The following is a 12680-nucleotide window of genomic DNA, read 5'->3' on the forward strand; positions in this document are numbered from 1 at the left end:
GTGTTAAGTAAATAATACGCTGCACGTGTCCCGCCGCGACGTGAACTAAACCTCTGAACGCGCAGGATTCACAAACTCACCATCGATGAGGTCAAACCAGAGGACGAGGGAGACTACACCTTCGTTCCAGACGGCCACGCCTTCAACCTCTCTGCTAAGCTCAATTTCTTGGGTATAAATGATTCTTTCACTTTTAGTTAAACTTCACTATTATTTATTATTTTTTAACTAAAATTCTTTTTTTTTTCTTGCATTTCCTAGAGGTGAAGATTGATTATGTGCCACGTCAAGGTACACAACAATCAATCAATCAATCTCTGGACCACGCCTGTTACAATTCAGTCAGTTTTAACCACTGGCCTTTACTTTCTAAGACCCTCCTAAGATCCACCTGGACTGCATGGGTCGCACCACCGATTCGACCATCGTGGTGGTGGCCGGCAACAAACTGCGTCTGGACGTCCCCATCACCGGAGACCCGGCTCCCACGGTGATCTGGACCAAAGGAGAGAAGGTAAAACAGGAACATCTGTGAAGGTCCTTCAGGACATGGTATATCCAAAATATGTTGAAGAAAGAAAAGGAATTGGACTCTTCCACTGGTCCTTTAGAGCTGAAGAAGCTCCTCAGATGAAACGTCTTCAAGAAACTCTGCAAGTCCAGTCGCCCTTTTTCTTTCTTCAACGTTTTTTTGGATAAAACAGAACTGAGGCCTTAAGTTACAAATCAGTTGACGCATCCCATCAACCTCAGAGTGCAGCCGGTAAGATCTGGAGTCAGAGGCAGGCTGAGGACGCTTCATGCACCATGAAATATATACACCGATAAGCCACAACATTATGACCACTGACAGGAAAACCTTTGCACCTTGCAGTCATTGGTGTGGATGTTACTTAGACATGTAGCACCCACCTAGACCAGACCAGGCACCGCCCCACCCCATAGCATCCCCAGCAGGATGCAGCCTGCAAACAAAAACACTTCAGGAACAACTAAAAAAAACATGAAGAACAGCACAAGGTGTTGACCTGACCTTCAAATTCACTAGATCCCAAACTTCAGAAGGCCCGCGTCCATTCTCTGATGAGTCTCAAATGTTTTGGAGACCTACACAATATTAGGAAGGTGGTCATAATGTTATGGCTGATCGGTGTAACTCAAAGCTTTGTTAATGCTGCAGCTTGAAGCTCTGTTGGGACAGATCTGATGTTATATGAGCTGAGGAGTCTTTATCAACTAACTATTTTGAGGCTGAAAACCATTAAGGGGCACACTGATGTCATTCAAATAATAATAATAATAATAATTCCTCCATGCTTTGTTTTTCACCGTAGCTCAATGAGCATAGTGCGACTAACAGCTTAAAGCAGGGGTGTCAAACACACGGTTCGCAGCCCACCAAAGGGTCCAGTTTTGGCCCGTTGGTTTAATTTGGTTTAAAGTGCGAAAATTACATAGAAGTAACTGCTAATCCTGTTTTGTCCACTAGGGTTCACACTGTTTTAGTAAGAGTTGCGAACATGACACGGCAGTATAAAGATAAACGGCAGACCTGCTCCTCTAAAATGAAGCCAAAGCAAGTAGAGCTCCCCCTAGTGGCTGGCTGCAACATAGGTCATAAGCTCCACCCCCTACATGTTAGTGGGCGGGACTTGGGCCAAACCAAAACACTAAAATACATGTCAAATGATTTTAGGTAGTTAATATAATACTGATGTATATATAAGCATCAATTTTTCTGTTTAGTTAGTTATTTGACGCTATAAAAACAGTATGTGACATCATGATGACTACAAGTTGCCATGCCAACTGCTCCAGAGAGCGGTCCATAATAAATAAAAATAAATAAATAAATAAGTACAGTGTATAATAAAACATTTCTTTGTAGCTGGTGGAGGTAGAGCAGAGCGTAGTATTACCCAAATAAATTAATTCTGAGGCACTCACAAGGAATATAAATTAAAAAGCCTTTATTTAAACTTGGCTATCCATTAAAAATGCCAACATGTTTCGGCCTCTGTGGCCTTCTTCAGGGCAAATTCAAAATGGCAGTCTGTAGACTGCATGCTGTATATCTGCATGTGGTCACATGACCTAGAAGCACAGGTGCTCATCTGCCCAGGTGTCGCCTGTCAGAGAGCAATTACAACAAGTTGCTTTAAATAAGACAAGTCACATTTTCAATATTTTACCACTTCTCACATCAAGATAGTTTAAAATATCAATATAAATAGATACATATTGCAACAAGTTACTTTACCAAAGACAAATTACAGAAAAAGGTTACATTGTGGAAAAGGTTTAAATTCATTTCATGATCTGATAAATATGTGCAATAACACATTCCACATCACAATACACTTTGAAATATCAATATACTGTAGATAGATACATGTAGCAAAACATTGATATGTGCATATAGTCATTTACAAAAACGGAGACAGATCCAATTCTAAGTTTAGGCCAGGGTATTGATTAGCTTTTAGAGTATAAATCCAAAAGGATTCTCTCTGCAACAGTTTTTTTAGTCTATCCCCCCCTCTTGGTGATATTTTAACATGTTCTATCCCAAAGATTTTTAGAGTGTCGCTACTTCCATGGTTCGCCTCTTTGTAATGTAGAGCTATAGGGTATTGGTGGTTGCTTGTTCTTATAGCATATTTGTGCTCTGCTAATCTTTCTTTAAGCTTACGCTTAGTTCTTCCAATATAAAAACAGCCACAAGGGCATTCAAGTCTATACACAACGAATGAGGTATTACAATTAATAAATGAGTGTATACTGTATTCACGATTTGATGTCACATCTTCAAAAGTGTTGGTCTTAACCATATTGTTACAGTGATTACAGTTTCCACACTTATAGTTACCTCTTTTTTTGTCTAGCCAGGTTTTGTTCTGTACAGGAGGCATATAGCTTTTTACAAGACTATCTTTTAGAGTAGGGGCTCGTTTAAAGGTGATAGTAGGTACCTCCGGGAGTGCATCTCTCAAGACGGTATCACTTTTTATTATGTCCCAATTCTTCTTAATTATTTGCTTAATCTTATTGGCTTGACTACTGTACTGTGTAACAAAGTAGACTTGGTTTGGCTCTTGTTGTCTCCTCTGTTTCTGAACCAACAGCTGTTCTCTGCTAATTTCTTTAACTCTACTGTAGGCTGTATCTAAGGTCTTGTGTTTATACCCTCTTTTCTTAAACCTTTGAATCATGTCTTGGGCATTTTTCTCAAAAACGTCTTCAGAGTCACAAATGCGTTTAATCCTTTGAAATTGGCCAAAAGGGATATTCTCTATTAACCAAGGTGGGTGGTAGCTTTCTGCCCTTAGTATGGTATTCCGATCAGTGGGTTTTCTAAACATAGACGTGTGCAATTCACCTTTGTCATCTTTCGATATCTCCAGATCTAGGAAATGAATGTTTGTTAATGAAAACTCTAGACTCAGCTTCAAATTACGATTGGTGTTGTTAAGATATGCATGAAACTGTAACAGCTCTTGCTGTGACCCAGAGAGCGTAGTATTAATTAAACAAAAACTAGAGTGAGTCTGGAGGAAGTGTGGGCGGGGCATCGCTAACACGGCTCCATGTGGTTTCACTCTTAGACCGTACTGCTGCCTTCAAATTCGCAAAATGGTGACGCTCGTATTGCCGGGAAACTAGCGTCAGTTTGGCCAATGGAATTAAGAGGGGATGCATTGTCCATATTTATATACAGTCTATGCTCACGACACTGAGACCCAGAACTAAACTGTAGATGTCAGCCATGCGCCAAAATTGAACTTATTCATCTTAAAAGATTTCAGGTTGTTCTTAGACTCTTTTGTAAAAGGACAGTTCATTAAATATAAACTAAAAAAAAAAAGAAAGGGAAACATTTGGAGTGATTTATAGGTTATTATGCTAGTATGTTACTGGTCCGTCCCGTTTGAGATCTGAACTAAAATGAGTTTGACACCCCTGCTTTAAAGCAATGATGCCAGCTCGTTGCTACAGTCTCTGATCATGAGAAGAGAGATGGAGAGAGAGCGAGAGGTCACACGCCCTCTCTACCCTCTTTCGGCCTTTTCTGCTTTGCTCTGCTCAAATGTAGGCTAGTTCTGTAAAACCCGACGGCGACGAGAAAGGAGCACGATCGACCTCCTGGACCGTGAATGATGGGGATGTAAGTGTGCACCTGTGAATGATCTGCCTGCTTTTTAAAAAAAATATAAATAAATCACACCGAAGGCAGCTATGCCACCACGTCTTTGACACTAAAGGAAACCGTGAGCTCACGCCTGTCAGAGTCATGTACGTACAAAAGCAGCCGGTGGAGAAGTGCAGTGTCAACTTTTAGTGTCTGCAGAAATGATCCCGCAACACGTGACTCGGTTTATTGTGTTTTATATTGATTTACAGCAGCGGTATAAGCAAATGCATACGTGATGAAGCGCCTTCTCCAGCGGCTCTCCTTGTACACGTGTGTTTTAATTGTCATGTGTCAGTCTTGCGCACTAAGAACAAGGTAGAAGCTGCATGCTGTGTCCGTCCTGGTCAACAAGGTAAGAGCATGTTCTGAATCTCCCCTCCCCAGACACAAACACAGGCCAGAGGAGGCTGAGCAGTAAGTATATATATATTATTTTGTAGACCATACAATGGAATCTAGTAACTTGAGAAGTATTCTGACTCCATTTACACATGTTTTGCACATGTTGCACTCTAAACTCAGTGTTGGCTCAGGCTGCAGAGTCTGCAGAGAAAAACGAAAAGGTTCAGTTTGTACTGTCTCTTGTCAGCTGTTACATTCGAGGAAGCTCATCCAGGCTCGAAGGCCGAAACATGTAGAGGAGGCTGGATGTCTGATTTGCAAAAATAAATTTATTTTTTACCCAAAACATAATTTAAAACGAGTGGGATGTGGTGAACTTCTGCAGCTGAAGAGTGACGTCTATAGCCACGCAACTTCAGGTAACCCTCTCCACCCTGAGAAAATACTCAAGGCAACCGGTCTCCACTGAAAAATACGTCCAAAACATCAAGAACAAGTCCCCCATGTGTGCTTGTAACAAAAATAAATGGTTTATTTAAATAATTTAGATTAAAAATAACAAATGTGACGTGCTCCTGCAGATGGAGACTGGTGTCCCCCTCTCTGGCGTCTTATCTATCACAGACCAGATGTGACTGGCAATTGAGCTCATTTATTTATTCATTCATTCATTTCCCGCTGGAGCCTATCCCAGCTGTCATTGGGGCGAGAGGCGGGGTACACCCTGGACAGGTCTCCAGTCTATCACAGGGTTAACACAGAGAGACAGACAACCATTCACACTCACACCTACGGCCAATTTAGAATCACCAATGAACCTAACCAGCATGTCTTTGGACGGTGGGAGGAAGCTGTAGTACCTGGAGAGAACCCACGCAGACACAGGGAGAACATGCAAACTCCACACAGAAAGGAACCAGTCGGGCGATGGATTAGAACCCAGAACCTTCTTGCTGTGAGGCATCAGTGCTAACCACCACGCCACCCATAAGGACACCTGCCCTGACACTGTAAGGCCGGTGGGGGTGCTGAGGGACATTACACCAACAATAAAGCTCAGAACATTGCACGTGAAGAAGAAGAAGAAGAAGCTTTATTGTCTGTATGCGTTCTCAGTTGGAAATTTGGCTTCTTCTGCATTTTAGCCCAAAGTAGAGAGGACAGCTAGGGAGCTCAGTGAACAGAGATAATTCATCTTATTCACTCCATCTTTGCTCAGAGGAACAAAAAAAGAAAGAAAAACTATCCACGAGCAATTCATGAAACTTCCTGCATTTCTGCATGTTGACGCCTGGAGTTGTATGTTCACATCAACATGCTCTGTCGGCTTTGACAAGCATGAGGAAAGTGTTTATCTCCTGAAGTGGCAAATGTGGAATGAAGTCTACTGTGCCAGTTTTTTTACTTATATATGTAGAGCATCAATAGCTTCTATCAGGCGAAGTCTTGTAACTCTGCTCTGGGCCTCACTGCATAGGTCCTCACAGAGGGGGACGGCAGGGTCCACGTGGAAACCACCAAGGGCCACTGCATCTTCACTATCGAGGGGGCCGAGAGGCAGGACGAGGGAGTCTACTCCGTGGTGGTTCGAAACCCGGCCGGGGAGGACACCGCAGATATCAATGTGAAAGTTGTCGGTAGGAAGGATTTTAATGACCAACCTTAATGTGCGAAAACAAAAGCAGCAATCAAATCACTTCTTGTAGACATGGGGCAGCAAATAGACTAATTTAATGATTATATTTCTGATGTTTTTCCCTCGCAGATGTTCCAGATCCTCCCCAGGCCCCTACCATCCTCAGCGTGGGTGAAGATTCCTGCATCGTTCACTGGGATCCCCCTGCGTTTGACGGCGGGCAGCCAATCATTGGTAAAGAAAATATAAATAAATAAATACTTAAAGGGGAATTATGTTTTTTTACAACCTGGACCTTATTTCTGGCATAAAATACGATCGTTTACTCACTCATATAACTTTGGTGTCATCTGGAGTCATTAGGACAATATATCCATATAGTGGGAGTGACTGGGGCACCGAAACGCAGCCTCTAAATAACGCATTATCTGCAGTGAAACTCATTAATTTCACCAATATTTTGTTATGATACGCTAGTGCTATTCCCCGTTGAGTCCGGAGTTACCCAAATATTGGTGAAATGAACGAGTTTCGCTGCAGATAATGCGTTATTTAGAGGCTGCGTTTCGGTGCCCCAGTCACTCCCACTATATGGATATACGCGGATCTAAATATTGTCCGAACGACTCCAAATGACACCAAAGTTATATGGGTGAGTAAACGATTGTAGTTAATGCTAGAAAAAAGGTCCAGGTTGTAAAAAACGGTAATTCCCCTTCAAGCGTTAATTCAGTTCATCACACTTTTATTTCACAATTTGTTGCCACGATTTTAAATCTCTAAAAAGGTTATGTGCTGGAGAGGAAGAAGCTGAAGAGCTACAGATGGATGAGGCTGAACTTTGACCCCTACCCTGAAACGACCTACGAGGCCAAGCGGATGATCGAGGGCGTGCAGTACGAGATGCGAGTCTACGCCGTCAACGGCATCGGCATGTCCCGCCACAGTCCCGCCTCCCAACCGTTCGTGCCCGTCGGTGAGTCTTCACCAAAAGGAGCTTCTGGCGACACACCTGTCCATCACACCTTCAACGCAGAGATCACGAGAGTAAATTTAAACGCTACTGATTTGTTTCCACGCGCTGTGGTGTCTTGATTGATGGGTTGTCGGGACGGCAGCGGCTGACAGTGACGGAGCTGCTGTTGTGTCATTGCCCGGTTTAAGGTTTCGTCGTTGACTTGTGGTCGTGACAGGACAGGGTCACGTTCCCTGCGTGTGTGCGGGACAAAAATACAGGTTGCACATAGGTGAGGAATATCAGTCACGAAGGTGTCTGTGTCTTACATCACCACAGAGATCAGGTTAGCTGTGGATAACGCCGTGTGACTCAGAAGGAAATATCACAGCCACCACTGAAGGTGTTTATAGACCTTTGAACGCATCGTAGCAGGAAGAGAGAGAACAGGAGTATTAATAATATTTTGTGCATCCTTTGTTGTTATGTGCTACTGCAGAGTTTAACGGATAAATTGATGATCTTTGATTGATTTCGACGAGCCAAAATGCCTCTTGTGAAAAATGTCAGGTGCAGATCCTCGGGCCTGCATGTCAAAAGTTCTTGAGCAGGAAACCAAACTCACATCGGTTCAGATAACTTTTTAAATGATCGAGGGATATTTTTTATTCAATTAATTCATCCGTGTTGTTGATATGGAGCCTACATTACCCAGAATGCAGCTCCTGCAAAATCTACCTCTACACCGATCAGCCACAACATTATGACCACTGACAGGAGAAGTGAAATTTAAACCATCTTGTGACAATTCAGTGTTCTGCTGGGAAACTTTTAGATCTGGCATTCATTCATTAGTGTGGATGTTACTTAGACATGTAGCACCAACCTAGACCGGACCAGCCCCCCCCTCCACTCCATGGCAATGACACTCCTTGATGGCAGCAGCCATCCGCAGCAGGATGCAGCCACAAAAACACTTTAGGAACAACTAAAAAAAAAACACGAAGAACAGCACAAGGTGTTGACCTGGCCTCCAAATTCACTAGATCCCAAACTGATCAAGTATCTGTGGGATGATCAACAGAGGCCCCTCCCCTCAAAGGCCCCCACTAACAACATTCTGTTGCCAGACACCACAGGACACCCTCAAAAGGACTATGTCCATTCTCTGATGAGTCAGGTGGTCATAATGTTATGCTCAGATCGGTGTATATTATTAATCATGTCACATGGACACACACAGATTAGTTGCCAGAAAACTCCTCCAATTAATTCTAATTCTAAAGTCTTTTTTATGGATCTTAAAGGATCTTAATATGTTTTCTCCGGCTTCACTGTACGTCTTCTATAAGGAGTTTGCTTCCCTATTTATGCTGCTCTGCTGTAAACCTTTATTCTATGTGGGTCAAGGAAAAACCAGACGTCAGTAAATGCACGACGACACCCGGACCTGGACGTTGTGACATTTGGCTTTGTCTTAGCATTGTGCAGATCTGAAGGTGTGGAACGAGGCTCTCTGTTCGACATATTGCCTGTGAGTGCATTCTCTAATTCGGTGGCTCAGGTTTAGATTGTTGTGTAACTACCTCCTCATCCTCCACTTGTTGATTTAAGAGGGAACATCATTGCATCCAGATGGCCAGTCACTTTTAAGACAGCTGATTAGGAAACTATCCACGGCATCCCTCTCTATAAATAATGGACTGGAAGCTGCAGGGACCAGCTGTTTAACACATAGGGGATCATTGCTACTGTGTTGAGGCTGCTGCAGAAGAAGAAGAAGAAGTATTGTTACTACCACAGCAGAGACAATAGGACGAGGACTGCGAGAGAGAATGAGAGCATAGCTTGGAGGAAGTCGGACACGTACAGCCTCCAGCTTCAAACCAGCAGCAGGGCCGCGACACGCCAAGAAAGAAAATGACAAAACCGAAGCTTCCAAAGACGGCCGAGAAGAAGCCGGCGGAGGAGAAGAAACCCGCGGAGGCACCGGCGGAGCCTGAAGCCAACAAGGCTGAGACAGAGGCACCTCCGCTTCCTGAGGTGCAGCAGGAACCAGAAGCCAGAGGTGAACCGGCAGCAGCAGACGCCCCTGCAGATGCAGCCCCCAGTGGAGAAGAGGGAGCTCCAGCAGAGGGAGAGACACCACCGGCAGAAGGCGCCCCCCCGACAGAAAGCGGTCCTCCTGCAGAGGGGGGAGCTGCAGTGGAGACCCCTGAGGAGCCTGCTCCCGAGCCGGAGCCAGAGCCAGAGCCAGAGCCTGTTTCCAGTAGGAAGTATTTATTTTCAGATGTTGGATTATCACAAACGGTTTATATACTGGCTACAGAACATCATATCTACAGTGTGTTATAGATGTTAACGTTGCCCGTGTTTTGAGTCTCTAGTTTGTCTTTAAAGACATAACTGGGTGACATCTTTAGCCCAGACCACCCTGAGCTACCTCGTAAACAATCCCCGACTTTCTTCACATATGGAAACCCTTGACCTTTGACAGGTGCTCCCATCACTTACTTGCACCGTATACTCAGCCTCTGTCCTCTGACGGGGAGTTTGACCCTGAGTGACAACAAGGCCACAACTGAAATCTGACCCCTTTCAGCAGGTTGTTGCAACTTTATAAAGTATTACCCTCGGAAAGATGAGATGCAAAAAACAACAAAGAAATGATAGTTCCAGGAGCAGTAGCAGATGCTGTGCATTTTGGTCGTCTTGTTGGTGAATTCTGGATTTTGTTGCGGTGACGTTTCGGTGAAATTGTTCCAAATTTGATAGCGTCACTGTGAGGACAGGTCTGCAGGACGTTGAACATGTGTCGGTTCGTCACAACTCTGCACTAAACGCCCGACGACTAATGCATGCGAGTGGATCTGCTGGTCTGCTTTTGTCTCAAAATGGAAAATGCTAAACTAGCTCGCACAGTATTCGATCTACATATTTTAACATTTAACAATGAATATGAAGGAGTTCATCCATCGTACACACATCTTTTCCTGACATCCATCATTTTTCAGCGAACAGTCGTCCCACATCCTCGTTCGAAACACGTGCGTTTTACGTTAAATGCAGCTAATGTTTGTTGTAACATCCGTTTGCTTTTGGCGCTTCTGCAGCGAGAGCGTTGCGCGGGACGTAGCAGATGAGCTGAGGTCTTTCAATGCAAACTGAAGTGGTGTCATTTTACCTACATCCGCAAATATTTAACGCTGAAATCAGAGCCGTCTTTTGTTTTTATTCCAGATTGAGCACGGTTGTTAGCTGACACGGACTCACACTCTCAGCTGCACGTACTAAACCTAACCTCACACTTAAAAATGGAAGAAATATGGAAGCACGTTAAAGAGTCACCCCACCGGATAATTTTGGACCTTTGGAGACGTCAGTGATTGTCTGTGGCTAGACATGTTTTGTTTGTCTCCTTCCTGCCCCTCTGCTGCACTCTCAAGATTAAACATAGGTTACTAACATCTAAAAACAGAAGCAACAGGAACTGCCTCAAAAGTCAAGAGGTGCTGATACTGTATGACTGCGAAACTGCTGCGAGACGTCGCTTGCGGATCATTTACAGGTGCCGTGTTTCAGACTGAACCAGCTGACATTACTACAGTCCTTACGGTCTATTTTCAAACAAGCGCATCCTTGTAAATCCAAGAATACTTTTTTCATGTCAGCAGCACACTTTGCAGGACGTCCCGTGCAAAGTATGCGTCACGTGACAGAAGCAAAGCCATTGTTTACGTGCACTGGCTGCTTGCCGCTGAAACTCAGGTGGTACAGGACAGGTGTCGGTAAATATACACAAGACTATATTTAAAAACCTTGCAGAAATAAAACGTGTTGAGGGGAATCATTGTCTGCGCTGAATGACACCTTGAGGTGAACCCAGGTTAGGATGCAGGTTAAATTTACTGCACTGATAAGTGGCTAAAAAGGGGGTAACAATGTGACCGCTTCCTCTTTGCCAGCCCCGACTAGCTCGCCTATCGGACTGTGCGTCGACGACGTCAGCGACACCTCCATCTCGCTGAAGTGGCGGCGGCCTGAGAGGATCGGCTCGTCTGAACTCGAGGGTTATGGGATCGAGTACTGCAAGGAGGGCAGTAAGTGCTGGAGCCAGATGCCTGCCTGCATGCTTTAGATTTTCAAAAAATAAAATAAAATCTTTTTATAGAACACTTCACACACATCAACCAGTAAATAATTTACTCAACAAAATGCAGACGTCTGTATTTTAAGCTTAAAGGGGAATTACCATTTTTTTACAACCTGGACCTTATTTCTGGCATAAATACGATCGTTTACTCACCCATATAACTTTGGTGTCATTTGGAGTCGTTCGGACAATATTTAGATCTGCGTATATCCATATAGTGGGAGTGAATGGGGCACTGAAATGCAGCCTCTAAATAAGGCATTATCTGCCGCAAAACTTGTTCATTTCAACAATATTTTGTTATGATACGCTAGTGCCATTCCACGTTGAGCTCGGAGTTACCTGTTATCATCATCCGGGGTCTGCAGATTGACCTACTAACCTCTGACCTGGATGATGTCATCTCTGAGCGCCGCACCCACCTCGCGCGGCTTGTTTACCTGTAATTTGCTACTGCTAGTTTTTTGCAACATGGCTGAATATTTTTCCGATTCTGAGGTTGTGGACGACGAGTTTGTTTATGACGGATGTCCTTACCGTTTTGAGCAAGAGTATATGGATGAGGAGCTCGTTGAAAGGAGGATGCGGAGGCAGAGAGAGGAACAGCTGGCCAAAGAACAACAAACCGCTGCACGCCCGCGAATAGATAACAGGTAACTCCGGACTCAACGGGGAATAGCACTAGCGTACGATAACACAATATTGGTGAAATGAACGAGTTTCGCAGCAGATAATGCGTTATTTAGAGGCTGCGTTTCGGTGCCCCAGTCACTCTCACTATATGGATATACAGGGATCTAAATATCGTCCGAACGACTCCAAATAACACCAAAGTTATATGGGTGAGTAAACGATCGTATTTTATGCCAGAAATAAGGTCCAGGTTGTAAAAAAAACGGTAATTCCCCTTTAAGTTAATGCCATCGTTTGAATTTGCTGTGTTTTCTGCACAGCTGATGAGTGGGTCCCGGCAATTCAGGGTCTGACCGACAGGACGTCGATAATTATCAAAGACCTCACCACCGGAGACAAACTGCAGTTCCGGGTGCGGGCCTACAACATGGCAGGACCCAGTGCTCCCGCCACTCTGGCTCAGCCCGTCACCATCAGAGAGATCATGCGTGAGTATTTACTGATTTCTTACGTCGGACGAATCTTTTTGCTGAGATTTAAAAAAGACACGATTAACCCAAACCTGATCATTTCGTCCTCCTATCTTGGAGGGCGTGATGTGCGTCACTGTGTGGTATGCTGGCTGCTCTTGGGGCACTTTAGAGGATAAGAACAAGTGCTGAGACAATCATCAGATGTCCTTTCGCCTTCTCTGGAGGACACGGCCGGCTCCAGATGTCTCAGCAGAGCCAGGAACATTTTAAAGGACACTCTGGACTGGAACTGCTTG

At 44.2% G+C, this 12680-nt stretch overlaps 1 protein-coding gene across 1 annotated transcript in view; it reads left to right on the forward strand.

Moving 5' to 3' along the window:
- The window catches only part of mybpc3 (myosin binding protein C3), a gene marked incomplete at its 5' end in the record, with an annotated part of 40373 nt that overhangs the window by 20191 nt on the left and 7502 nt on the right, over positions 1-12680 (forward strand). Inside the window, 9 exons of the mRNA XM_084541764.1 lie at positions 66-172; positions 262-291; positions 375-514; positions 4094-4165; positions 6012-6171; positions 6300-6404; positions 6958-7146; positions 11091-11225; positions 12232-12399. Of these exons, the coding sequence (XP_084397890.1) occupies positions 66-172; positions 262-291; positions 375-514; positions 4094-4165; positions 6012-6171; positions 6300-6404; positions 6958-7146; positions 11091-11225; positions 12232-12399 (1106 nt within the window). The remainder of the gene's footprint in view (positions 1-65; positions 173-261; positions 292-374; positions 515-4093; positions 4166-6011; positions 6172-6299; positions 6405-6957; positions 7147-11090; positions 11226-12231; positions 12400-12680) is intronic.

This window comes from Chelon labrosus (assembly GCF_963514085.1).
Source record: "Chelon labrosus genome assembly, chromosome: 3".
NCBI classification, from domain to species: Eukaryota; Metazoa; Chordata; class Actinopteri; order Mugiliformes; family Mugilidae; genus Chelon; species Chelon labrosus.